Source organism: Ostrea edulis, chromosome 4 (assembly GCF_947568905.1).
Source record: "Ostrea edulis chromosome 4, xbOstEdul1.1, whole genome shotgun sequence".
Taxonomy (NCBI): Eukaryota; Metazoa; Mollusca; class Bivalvia; order Ostreida; family Ostreidae; genus Ostrea; species Ostrea edulis.
Genome location: NC_079167.1, coordinates 14,891,152 through 14,904,898, shown reverse-complemented (window position 1 = coordinate 14,904,898; position 13,747 = coordinate 14,891,152). Strand labels below are relative to the sequence as shown.

The 13,747-nt window shown below is 35.5% G+C and overlaps 1 protein-coding gene across 7 annotated transcripts in view; it reads right to left on the bottom strand.

Moving 5' to 3' along the window:
- LOC125671573 (terminal uridylyltransferase 7-like) overlaps nt 1-13,747 on the bottom strand; it is a 34,197-nt gene that overhangs the window by 18,637 nt on the left and 1,813 nt on the right. For 6 of the 7 annotated variants that reach the window (XR_008802248.1, XM_056162033.1, XM_048907360.2 and 3 more), the window contains exons 2-14: nt 9,886-10,255; nt 9,615-9,676; nt 8,834-8,947; nt 6,289-6,418; nt 5,956-6,029; nt 5,458-5,574; nt 4,626-4,809; nt 3,273-3,413; nt 2,898-3,094; nt 2,675-2,785; nt 1,903-1,983; nt 1,603-1,774; nt 415-1,127 (exon numbers count right to left, since the gene is read on the bottom strand). Coding sequence is in view for 6 of the 7 variants with exons in the window: in XM_056162033.1 (XP_056018008.1) it covers nt 415-1,127; nt 1,603-1,774; nt 1,903-1,983; nt 2,675-2,785; nt 2,898-3,094; nt 3,273-3,413; nt 4,626-4,809; nt 5,458-5,574; nt 5,956-6,029; nt 6,289-6,418; nt 8,834-8,947; nt 9,615-9,676; nt 9,886-10,240 (2,451 nt within the window). In the remaining variant the exon portion in view is untranslated. Of the gene's footprint in view, nt 1-414; nt 1,128-1,602; nt 1,775-1,902; nt 1,984-2,674; nt 2,786-2,897; nt 3,095-3,272; nt 3,414-4,625; nt 4,810-5,457; nt 5,575-5,955; nt 6,030-6,288; nt 6,419-8,703; nt 8,719-8,833; nt 8,948-9,614; nt 9,677-9,885; nt 10,256-13,747 lie in introns of those variants that run through there. The other variant, XM_056162036.1, reaches the window with a different exon arrangement.

The window sequence follows — 13,747 nt, the reverse complement described above, 5'->3', positions numbered from 1 at the left end:
TTGTTTATGAATTGCTGGGAACCGCCTGAATAGCCATCATTGTCTGTATGGCGCAATATAACTGGTTGATAGTTCTCATGAATATTCCAAGCGAAAGGTCATGTGGACATGACCCCCAATGGGGTTATGTCAGATCCTATTATAGTGATTGTGAGCGTATCCTAGGATCTGATTTTAATTAGATTGAATGAAACGGCAAATCACTAAAATAATGGTATTAGTTTTTACAGAAAGGATTTTCAAAATGATAATCCAATGATTAAAAACGTTCCTTAAATTTTGCAAATGAAAATATAACTAAGTCTTCATAAATAACAGCAATAAAAACACTTCTTTTTTTTAAGGTGAGCTTAGAAATTGCTATTCATAAAGTACACAATGTACAACATTTACGTCATTTTTAAGACAACATACCTTTCCATCAGAAAGAGTGTCCAAGGTAAATTCGTAATTGTAATCTAATTTCTCATCTGTTTTTGGCAAAGAATTATTTAATTTGTTCACATGAGTTGTCTCCAATCCATGCTTCCCTTCCTTTTCACTTTTTCCTTTATCATCTTGCAATTGAGAACATTGGGAATGCAAAACAGAAAAGGCATTTCTAAGGACAATGTCTACAATGCCTTTAGCCACCTCCTCTACAGAACTGGACTGACATAAATGCTCAGACGATATGGAATTTTCTACCACAAAAGTCTCAGTCTGAGTGGGTCTACCCTCCGTCTTAGAAACTTCCTGACTCTCACTAGAGTTATGTGAACCCACACTGCATTCTACAGCTTGTTCTGAACAAACTGAGTGAGTGGCTTTTTCTGACATTGAGTTTGTTGGTTCCCTTTTCACCATTTCACCAGACTCAGTGACAGAGTTTTCCTTCTCATCTTCTTTCACATTTGCTTCCTCATCAGCTGAAACTCCAGACCTGACTTTTTTATTCACACTGTCCTTTGTAGTCACTTTCTTCCTTGCTTTTGATATTAAATTATTCTGTTCCTCGTCAGAAAAATTGGAAAAATTAGATGGTAATCCAAAGTAAAGGTACGATATTCTCACACAGTCCAAAATGTATTCAAAAAGTTCAAAACTTTTAACTGAGCGAGCAGCATTTCTTTTTGGTGAAAATGGATCTGAAAAGATGTCCATGTATGTTAAATTACTTTTTTCTGAAATGAAGATGAACTTCTATCTGAAATGACACTGCATGTTAAATTACACTGTCTGAAATGAATTTGTATGTCAAATTACTTTTTTCTAAGATGATGATGTTGTATTCCTATTTATCGAATTAATCTACAAAATTCTGTAACAGAGAACTATAAACAGAATACCCTCCATATAACATTAAATTTCAAATAAAAGGACAAAACTCCTGCAAGACAGGTTGAAATGGATCAAAATTGCAACATGGTCTAGAGTGACCCACAAAGAAGCTACACAAGTTTCAGTTGATATGCTATGTCTGCAGACAGACGTATAATAATGAAAGTATGGGTATCTCATACATACAATGTTTTTATACCCCTATCATACAAACAACCTTGACCTTCATTATTAAATACCAAGAGGTATGAACAATGGTGATTTTGTTGGGTTTTTTTTTACCTTCAATGGCTAATCGTTTAGAGTTCCACTTTCTCTCTGCTCTGGGAAGAACTTCCTGCTGCCTGACACTAATGATGTTAAGCGAATGATCAAATCTGAGACTGTAAAACTCCAACAATTTCAGCCACAAACTCCCTACACTCTCTGTGTTCTGTGAATGCCAACATTTTGCCTGCAAAAAATATATGACAATCCTATGTTTAATAGTACTTTTCCTTGTCTGATAAGTAATCATGGTGAAGTAAGTATGGACTCTGTCCATCAGAAGTTCAAATGAAATGAGAGAAACTCAACACATACATGAGCCAATGCCTGTTCCACATTCAAGTGCTTGGGAGCAGGTGCTTTCTTAGAATGGGACTTTGTGTCTTCCTCATATGTCTAAAATGTAACACAATACAATCTTACAATTTCATGAAAACTGCCTCCATTATTTATCATAATGAATACACATGTACATTTGTAAGTGTCTGACAATATGTTTACGATGTGACCGTTGAGATGAGCAAAGACCCATAACATCTTACAACACAACTTGAGGCAATTCATTTAATGCGAGAAATATAACGGCGTTGATGTAAACAGTGCATTGTGATGTCATCATTAGCTGCGGTTGTTTTCCTTTCAAATCAAGAAATTATCCGCAACAAAACGTACAAAGGTATGGGAAAGCTTGTCTGGAATTTAAAATCGTTTGTGGTACTTTCCAAACTACTTATTTGTTTTATCAACAGGGTTGTCAATGAAGTATACCGCAGTGACGGCAACATTTTTCCAGAAGCATTATGGGTAGTCCCCATCATTTTTCAGCTGATGAAGAGCAAATCACGTGACTCAATTGTGTAATCATTGGAGCGAGCTCGTTGTGTCGCTTCACTCGCTATTACATAAAATCATTTGCTTTCATGGGGTCAGAATTTTGAGGTGTGATGAAAATAAGCACATTTTGTGGGGACTTCATTTTGTGGTTGAGGACTTATAATTCTTAATTGTAGTTCCGCTTCTCTTGCTAGCGGAGGATGTATATTTGCAGTATTGACAAAAACATTCAAAATTGCATTTTTAGTATCACCTCTAAAATAGGCAGCACAGGGGAAGACAACTGCTGCATGAAATAGACTGTCATCAGGCTGAAACAGAAAGCTGGTACCGTCCCCTCTGTCTGGCGATCCACTCTACAAATCTGAAACAATTACAGCAACATACCCTGTAATGAAGTTCAATCTGACGACTCAAGTTTTTACAAAGCATAGATATTTACCATGCCCATTTTTTTAATGCCAAAGCGAGCTTACCTGTGCCCAGTATCTGAACACCACAGCAAGTCTCCTGAAGCGTGGGTCACACTTGGTGTACATGAGCAGAAGCAAGTTGGTCTCCCTGGCGAGTTCACTGCCAATGGTTAGCTGGCAGGTCAGGCCCCGCTCTGAGTCGGTAAACAAGACACAGGGAACTTTGGAGGAAAAGTTACTTTGCACATCTTTGTACTCCTCTGCAAAAATTGTTACATGTAGTATTGTTTCTTGTACATTGAGGAAAAAATACATGCAAGTTGTATAAAATCGTCTAACTTCCAATTCATTTTGTTGTAAAAGAGAAGCGTAACAATTTGCTAAACTAAGAAAAATATACATACACATGATGAGCACACAACACAAAGAAATGCATACCTAAAGTTTTCATCATTTTAAAAGCATGAGTTAAAGATTTGGCTTGATTGGTCCTCTGGGGAACAACCAGGTCAATGTTAACATTACTGTCCTTGATACCAGTGGTTGATAGAGATGAGCCGTACAATACCAACTTCACATCTGTCAAAACAAAGTAAACTCAATAACTTCAGCATTTTTTTCTTCTTATATAACTGGTACCAATAAATGGTACCATTCCAAATACCAAATACTATTGATTTTTCCCAATTTTAAGGCTAAAAAATGCCCAGTAACAAACTGATAATTCTTTGTATTTCAAGGCTCATAATTCGCTTTGTATGAAATGTTGTACAAGTTACTGTGGAATCATCATTGTTCGTGGGGGATTGATGTTCATGGATTTCGTGGATCAGTCTTACCCACGAATTTACATGTCCTCGAACATTTTTTAAACCAAGTAGAGTTATCTCTCCTAGTGACATCGTATCGTTTACCCACGAAATTACATTCCCACAAACCAGCAAAATTTTGCTAACCCACAAACATTGGTCCCCACGAATTACAATGATTCCACACTACCTAATTTCTTCATTTCTTCTTTAATAGAAAGTAGAGGTCAATAAAATGGCACTCTTGTGTAAAATTGTAATCGATGAATAATTGTTTATTCTTTAAAATACAGTTCATCTAGTGTTAATTTTAATATAAATGCCATTTGTTGACATGAAAAAATATTCCCTATATATTTTATTTTGATGCTAATTTTCCCAATTGAATGGGTATCAATGCTATTCCAATATGGTAGAAAAACTTCTGATCTATAAATTAGGCAACGGTCGGATAAAAAATAACTCTTCAATGACGATATCAAATTATTGTCAACAGAGGGTGTGTACTCTTAGACACCTAATCCCAACTCTGGTGTCTCCTGGCATTCATATTTGCCCTAGCTACCTTCAGTTTGTATTCTGTATATGATTTATGAAATAAATCTAGCATAATGTATAAAAGTATAAAAATATAAGAAATAAATGTGCACTTAAGTGTTCCTGTATTTATGAAACCAATCCAATTTTGAAACATATCCACAAAAAAGTACCATCTGTTTACAGCAGGTTAAAAGATTTTCACATCCAAAATGAGGTTTAAAGAGTTGGATAAAACATATACAATGGCTAGCTTCTAGATAGTCTATTCTGTACAATATCAATTTTACAATCCATATTGCAGGATGAATATTGATTGTGTACAATTACTTTCACTTGTATGTGTTAACCATCTATCCACAACTAGTGATGCAGACAGCTTGTCCTGGCAAGCTAAAGATTACAGCCTTAACACTCTAGCCTCTGTGAAGCTTGAGTACATTACCTTGGAGTTGTTCATCCTTGGTCAGTTTGTCCTGCAGTGTCCTGGTCAGCTCTTCCCTATACTGCACATCCCCCTCCGACAATCCCTCCTCTGTGTATATCCTCTCCAGCATTTCATTCAGAGCTGCCAGATGTCTGGTGGATGGACATGGAATGTTTTTCAACTTACTCTCAAATTTACTGATCTGAAAAAAAACCCTCATAAATTACATTCATTAAAACTAAAAGAACATCATCACATAATCTGACCATCATGTAGCAGCTATTTTCTGTGGTTGGAAATTTTTGCAATTTGATCCACAAAAGATAGTAAATAATATTCTGCGCTTCTAATTTCTGTGATTGCATTCTACCTATATGTTTCTATATATATTTTTTGCCATTTTAATTTTCCCAGATTTTTCCATATTTCATTAAAAAAAGATAATGGACAACTGCAAAAATACTTGTTATGTAGTATGTGATGGTGGGACTTCGGGTTTAAAAAGGGGCTAGACATATACCCTCACCTCATTCCTAGAGCTAGACTAGACACATACCCTCACCTCATTCCTAGAGCTAGGATAGAAATATGCCCTCGCCTCATTCCTAGTGCTAGACTAGACATATACTCTCACCTCATTCCTAGAGCTAGACTAGACACATACCCTCACCTCATTTCTAGAGCTAGGCTAGACATTTACCCTCACCTCATTCCTATAGCTAGACTAGACACATACCCTCACCTCATTCCTAGAGCTAGGCTAGACATATACCCTCACCTCATTCCTAGAGCTAGACTAGATATATACCCTCACCTCATTCCTAAAGCTAGACTAGACAGATACCCTCACCTCATTCCTCCTCTTGTGTCTGCTATCTCTGCAATGCTTTTTGCAGTCCTCTACCGCATCCATATGATAATCACACAGTCGACAGAAAAACTTGGCTTTGGGGAATCTCAATGACTTCTGAAAATATATCAATATTACCATTCTATGTCCCTAACAGTTTTTTTTTTATTTCAATAGCTAATTTCATAATAATAGTATTGCAGAGAAAAATTTGTAATAATCTGTAGAATAATCTGCAGCAATTAATGTCATCTGGTAAAAAAAAAGCACACATCAAAACCTGAATTAAGATTACTTTAATTATGAGAATCTAATGACTCATTTAAAACCTGAATTAAGATTACTTTAATTATGAGAATCTAATGACTCATTTATTCTACATGAGATGAAAACCATATAGAAAGTAATTTCATGTATTAATTCAAAAATTGTAAGTCATGACAAATACAGAAATAACTTTTAACTTTGACAGAATTTAACCCAGAAACTGCATAGCACCTTCTTTAGAGGGAATATTTTCTCCTTCTCCAAAACACTGCACAGATCCTCGAATGGTGTCCTCCCATCCATTTCTAAAAATTACAGGTACATCATTTAACTACTGTAAGAAAATAAGATAGGGATGAAATTTATTCTATCAATAGAAAACAATGAAATTAAGCCCGTACAAAATCATTTTTTGGATAGAAGTCCATGACATTTTATTCCAAAGAAAATTTCTGCTTCTACAGTGATGTTCTTTGAGAAATTACATGACATAATAAAAAAAAACCCAGCATTGCTAGCATACGGTGACTGTTTAAACTGGAACACTTGTCATGAATAATGTACCTTGTAAGGATAGATCATGAGAGGGAGTGGGTACTGCTACTATCTCTGTCTTTGGCACATGTTCACTTCCTTTCTTTGTCTGTAGTTTATCTGGAGAGGTTTTAGGTATCTTCAGTTTCTTCTTTGGGCTCTATCCAAAGAATACAATACTTGTACAATTATAAAAATTTCCATTCTGAACTTTTTATGTTTTGTATATCTGCAGGGGTGTGCAATTAAAACAAATTAACTACTAGCCCAGGGGCTAGTGGCAGTAACAAAGTTACTAGCCCACGATTGTCTGTTACTAACCCATAAACTACTGATAGTAATATAACAAAACACCTAAAAATGGAGTTGATATATATGCAAGCTGAAATATAAATATGTAAACAATAGTCAGTTTCAGATCTTTTATTATCAAACAATTTCTTTGATAGCTTCTGGCCAAGTGGATTCAGTTTAATTATAATTTATGGTATTTCATACTCTCCACATGGAATGTTGACATCCTTCAAGTTCAAGAAAGTTATAAATTTTCTCTGGACCTTTGGATTTTGCAATATCTTGATCTTTTTTACAGTACTTGCAATGCATGAGATTTTTCTCATCTTCAAAGTACAACAGTCATGGGGTGTTGTCCACTAATACAGTGGACAACACCCCATGACTGTTGTCTAGCAAACATTTTCTCTTCATAATTGTCAAGTGAAAAAAAATGAAAAGATACTGAACATTATCCTACAAAGAATATAAAGCAGAGCAAACAGCAAAACACGGACCCAAGGAACATTGATTTAATTCTTCAATTTGTCACACCGGTCTTGGTAGCACAGTGGTAGAGCGTTCACTTCGTAACCAGGAGGTCGTGAGTTCGAGCCCCGCTCATACCATGACCGTGTCAAACCTAAGACATAAACATAGGTAGTGAATGTCCTTCACCAAACACTCGGCATGTAAGTGAGAATCACGGTCTTTAGGATAAGAATTAAAAACAAAGTCTGTGTGGCGGCAGGCATTGGCAAGATGAAGAACCCTCACTGCTACGGCTGTAAGTGATAAGTGTAGGTCTAAATTTGTGGTACTTCACCAACAACTACTGATGTCTCAATATGAGTGAAAAATTATCCACAGGATGTAAAACAACCTATCAAATCAACCATTCTGTCACTAAGCTGACAATTACCATCACTAAGCTGACAATTACCATCACTAAGCTGACAATTACCATCACTAAGCTGACAATTACCGTCACTAAGCTGACAATTACCATCACTAAGCTGACAATTACCATCAATGCGCAATGCATTATACGTTAGACATGACTTTGTCACTAAGCTGACAATTACCATCAATGCGCAATGCATTATACGTTAGACATGACTTTGTCACTAAGCTGACAATTACCATCAATGCGCAATGCATTATACGTTAGACATGACTTTGTCACCAAGCTGACAATTACCATCAATGCGCAATGCATTATACGTTAGACATGACTTTGTCACTAAGCTGACAATTACCATCAATGCGCAATGCATTATACGTTAGACATGACTTTGCAATAAAGTTAATTCGTACATAAAGTCGGTCAACATAACAACAAATAATGCATTTACTTTCACTTTAGATTTACTAGCCCGGACAGGCTAACACAGCATTGATTTTTACTCGGCCGATCTCTAAAATCGGTAGCCTTAGTCATCGGGCGATGGTAATTGCACATCCCTGATCTGAATGTCAATCTAAACTTCAATCCAGAATGTTATGTTTTACAGGTTTGAGTGAATTTAAACCTTCATTCTCACACTCTTCCTCATACAGTATTCCTCTACCTTCATTCCCACATAAGGTTCCTACTTTCATTCTCACACAGTACTCCTATACCTTCATTCTCACACAGTACTCCTATACCTTCATTCTCACACAGTACTCCTATACCTTCATTCTCACACAGTACTCCTATACCTTCATTCTCACACAAGGGTCCTACCTTCATTCTCACACAGTACTCCTATACCTTCATTCTAACACAGTACTCCTATACCTTCATTCTCACATAAGGTTCCTACCTTCATTCTCACACAGTACTCCTATACCTTCATTCTCACACAAGGGTCCTACTTTCATTCTCACACAGTACTCCTATACCTTCATTCTCACACAAGGGTCCTACCTTCATTCTAACACAGTACTCCTATACCTTCATTCTCACACAAGGGTCCTACCTTCATTCTCACACAGTACTCCTATACCTTCATTCTCACATAAGGTTCCTACTTTCATTCTAACACAGTACTCCTATACCTTCATTCTCACACAAGGGTCCTACCTTCATTCTAACACAGTACTCCTATACCTTCATTCTCACACAAGGGTCCTACCTTCATTCTCACACAGTACTCCTATACCTTCATTCTCACACAAGGGTCCTACCTTCATTCTCAGACAGTACTCCTATACCTTCATTCTCATACAGTACTCCTTTACCTTCATCTCACATAAGGTTCCTACTTTCATTCTCACACAGTACTCCTATACCTTCATTCTCACACAAGGGTCCTACCTTCATTCTCAGACAGTGTTCTTCCTCCTCAATGTGAACGCTAATTTCTCCTTTAGATAAGTGAGTGTTGCACAAACGACAAAAGAAGGCTGGATCTGATTTCCTCTTTGATTTCTATAACCAAAAAAAACAAGATGTGTTTGTGAAACACAAATGCCCCCGATAATGGCCAATTCCGAAGATGGCCAAGGTCACAAGGGCAAATATCTTGGTACCAGTAAAAAGATCTTGTCAAAAGAAATGCTCATGTACAATATGAAAGCTCTAATATTTACCATTTAGAAGTTATGACCAATGTAAAAAAAATTAAAAGTAGGTTAAATGTCAAGGTCAAAAGGTTTAATACCAACAGAAAGGTCTTGTCACAAGGAATACTCATGTGAAATATCAAAGCTCTATCACTTATTGTTCAAAGGTTATTAGCAAGGTTAAAGTTTTCAAAAAGTAGGTCAAACTCCAAGGTCAAGGTCACAGGGTCAAAAATGTTGGTACCCACGGAAAGGTCTTCTCACAAGGAATACTCAAGTCAAATATCAAAGCTCTATCACTTACTGTTCAAAAGTTATTAGCAAGGTTAAAGTTTCAGACAGAATGACAGAATTACAGAATGACAGACAGGACAAAAACAATATGCCCCCCAATCTTTGATCTCGGGGGCATAAAAACAATAGGAACAGAGTTTATCCATAATTTGGGCTTCCTTACTTTTATTATTTAGTAGAATATTTGAATTCAAAATTTTGTTTATTTGTGGTCAATCATTCAATATTCAAAAACATACAAGTTTCAAAGGGAAAATGCACTCTTTTTCCAATGCACTCAGGTATATAGCATCCTCCTCGTCTGAAATTCAAAATCAAACTTTATCAAAAGCAACTCAAGATTTCCATCAATGTACAAGAGATCTGTAAAGCACTACACTATAAAGGTTGCATTTAAAAATCAAATACAACTTCAGATACCAGATTTACTGTACTTTATATGTGAATACGTTTAGTTGTGTTCTACAGTGTGAAAATGAAGCTCTAGATTAATACATGTATAAAATATACCGTCTTCACCAGCATCTTCTTTGTCCTGCACATTGCCTTTCTTCTTCTTCTTCTTCTTTTTATCCACACTGATCACTTCCACCATATCTTCTGGAATAACATAGCTATATTTCTCTGCTGCCTTATTCTTCTCCTCAGTGGATACTGACGTTTTGCTGAACTTTTCTAATTTGACGGTTTCTTCTGGTGGTTTTTCTTCCACAGAGCTTGTGTCTTGGGAACAGTTCTGTGTATTTGTCTCCCCCTTATTATCATTGGGTGAGGGGTTGTCTTTCACATCAGAGCTAATGTTCAACAATTTCTTGATATTGCATTCGATTTCGCCTGTAGTTAAAATTTCTTGACTTTCTGCCATACCTGCTCATTCATTCTAAAACAAATGCATTCATATTACAAAACTAATTCAAATAAAACATGCATGCATAAAGTCTTTTATGAAAAAAAACCTAGTATTTTGATATAAAATTAATGCCACCATTTAGTACCGTAGCCAAGTAAAAAAAAAGTTAAACTTTGTCAATTGAAATAAATATGCTCAATCAATCAGATCATATTCTTAAAGTCCATGGACCATGATCCTGGTGTAAATGGATCAATTGAAATGAATTCTAAACTTCACCTGCAATGCTCTATCATATGAATTATACAGGAACCAAACATCAGCATAATATACACATGAATCTGCAAACAAAGTCCAAAAGACCTAAACTTGATGAAAGTAGGCCAACAGGAACAAAACCTAAATTTGATCTGTATCTTTCTAGCATACAAGTACACACCAACAAGAGACCCATGGGCTGCAACACTGACCTGGTTCACCTTGCTTTCACAAGCATAAAGGACTTCTAAGTTTGGGGAATTAGAATTGTAGACCTGCTTGAGCTCATATGAAATGGTCATAGAATGAAGAAATGGTCATAGAATGAAGAAAATTTAATCTACATGACTCGAGAACACCTCCATATTAGTTAAACTAACTGTATCTAAACTTTCTCCAATAATACCGAGCAAAGCTCGGACGGGCCGAAGTCCCGTCCGCGAAGCAAGGCTCTAAAGGTAACACGTATGTAAAATTTAAAAAATGAGAAAATCAGCAAATGAATATATAATCTCTACATACGTTCACTGAAAATTTTGTGATCCATATGGGCACCGCCATATTGCTTTGTTAATTAGTTGCTTCTAGAGTTATTCATGTTTTAATTTTGAATGCCAAAAATACAAGACTGACGTGTAATTTGTAATTCAAACACCCAGTTTGTTAAAAATGAATGGTATGATTATTATTGTTACAGTTTTTAGCCAATCATCAAATAGAGATACAGTAATACGACTAAATAGATGAACGAGTTCATGAGTTTCTTAAAAATAAGAATATACAATATACTTATGGTTTCTTATTTACCATTTTGAATTTATTGGTTATTTTTGTTTAGTTTTAACAGCCTTTTTAATTGCAAACGGGATGTATTGTTGTTGTTTATCATTGTTTGCTTTGAAAAAGAGAAAAAAAATTGAGGCTAAATGTGACGTCACAATGCACAGTTTACGTCGCCTTGCGTTTTATTTCCTGTGTTCAATGAATAGGTGGGTCCTGTAGAACTGTTGTCCCCATATAAACCCCTTTAATATTGAGATGTTACTCAATACTGGGTGTTTAGCGCAAGAAAAATTTCAATATATATATATATATTAAATGAATCACAATCTACTGTCCTTAACGGAATTATGATTACCACTTGGGACACACCAATGACCATTTCATCAAATTCATACTTCGCTCGGTCCACGGTCACACCGTATACATATTATCTATATAACACATATATTGTGAGCTCTGTATCTCATTTGAAACTCGAAAATTGACATTCAAATTTTTGCTGACCATTAGGAATACCTTAGTTAAGCATTGTAAACATTAAAATTGGAAAAATAAAATTAAAAAATGTTCAGCTCAAATCATGTCCATGCCCCTTTAAATACTAAATGTCAGTCCTTAGTTTTGATTGGACCCCTTTAAAGGGGCATGGACACAATTTGAGCTGAAATTTTTTCAATTTTTCCCTCCCATTTTTAAAGATTAGAATGCTTAACTAAGATATTTCTAATGGTCAGCAAAAATTTGAATATCAGTTGTCGAGGTATATATTGGAGATACAGAGCTCATAATTCTTTGTTATGTAAACAAGGCTCGTGCCATGATTTTGTTTACATATATTGAATATACTAGTAAAAGTTCATTTAAATCAGATTTTTCAATTTACAAGTTACTTCGGAACACGATTAAATAGTTTCTAGTGTTTAGCACAAATCATTTTGTTTTAAAGATGCCATTTTCTATTAAGCAATCTATATGTAAACAAAAACATGACAGGAGCCTTGTTTACATAAGAAAGAATCGTGAGTGCTGTATCTCACTTGTAACTCAAAAATTTATATTCAAATTTTGGTTGACCATCAGAAATACTTTTAAATTAGTTAGCATTGTAAACAACAAAAATGGAAAAATAAAAAAAATTATTTAACCATGTCCATGCATGGGGGGGGGGGGGGGGACTGTCTTTTCCGGTTGAAATTTTTGGATCCGCTCATATACATGTATATGGGGTCTGTGGAATTACTGGAAACACTGTAAATATCAGGTAATTCCCGAAAACACCAATAAAAGTCCGAAAAACACCAATGTATTATCAAAAAACACCTCTATTATGATAGTTCATGTCTGTAAATACATATATCCAAAGTGTCATTCATATTGGAGGAGAATTGAATGAGCTATGGCTAATTTTATATCTTGTATTTCAGACTACATTTATCGGCGCCATTGGAATCCATGTTAGCCAATCAGAATGTTGTTCCCAGCGGTTAATTCAAATTGAAGCTTTGGGAGTTTTTTTTTTAATTGGTTATATATAATTTATGGATAATTTTCATCACATATAAGATCATTAATTTATAGCAACTTCTTTGTACATATCAATTCTGTATTTTAAAAGTCAGTATTCAATTTCTCACTTTATTTCACAAACATGATAAGATTCCACAATTCGTCTGCAAATACCTACATAATGTGAAATATAAATCAAAAGCAAACCTTATCCAAATACATTATTTATCAGACTTCCCTGCAAACGTTCACACCTTTTTATAAAACGCCAGCCCAAATTCTCGACATCCTGTATACAAACACCTGTGTTATTTCCACCACTCGTCGGTACATTGTTTCACTGCACGTGCAGCATAACTTTACCAAATAAAAGAAGGGTCATGAACAACGACAATCACATGTCAATAATTTCAATTTGATAAATAGCAGCTCAAAGAAATGTGTACCATAAGCAGTGGGGTTTCTTTAACGTATGGTTTCCATTGTAATTAAAAAGGTGATTTAGATCTGCTATATACATGTTTACACAGTGGCGGATTTAAGGGGGGGGGGGGGGGGGGTGTAACCGGCGCATTTTCAAATTTAAGGTAAATCGTGGTATCTTGTTTAGATAGATGTACTAAACAATAAAAGAAGCAATAATATCTTCCAGTCACGGAGAAATAAATGACATAATATTTTGATTTCTTGAATTATTTTATTGGGAGAGCTTGATTTTTTCCAAAAATCCTTAAAATTTGCGACATTTTACTAATTTCACCTTATTAGAAATGATGGAAAATAGTATAAATGACTTAGATAGGAGATATATTCCAAGCCCTATAAAATCTGTAAAATCCGGGCGCTTCACCTACTGGGCCCCCACCTCAAGGCGGCCCCCAGATCCCCTGCCTCATAAAGTGGCGCCTCCCGTAACTGCAATTCCTGGATCCGCCCGTTACATGTAGTCTTGAAATATCACAAAATATTCAATTG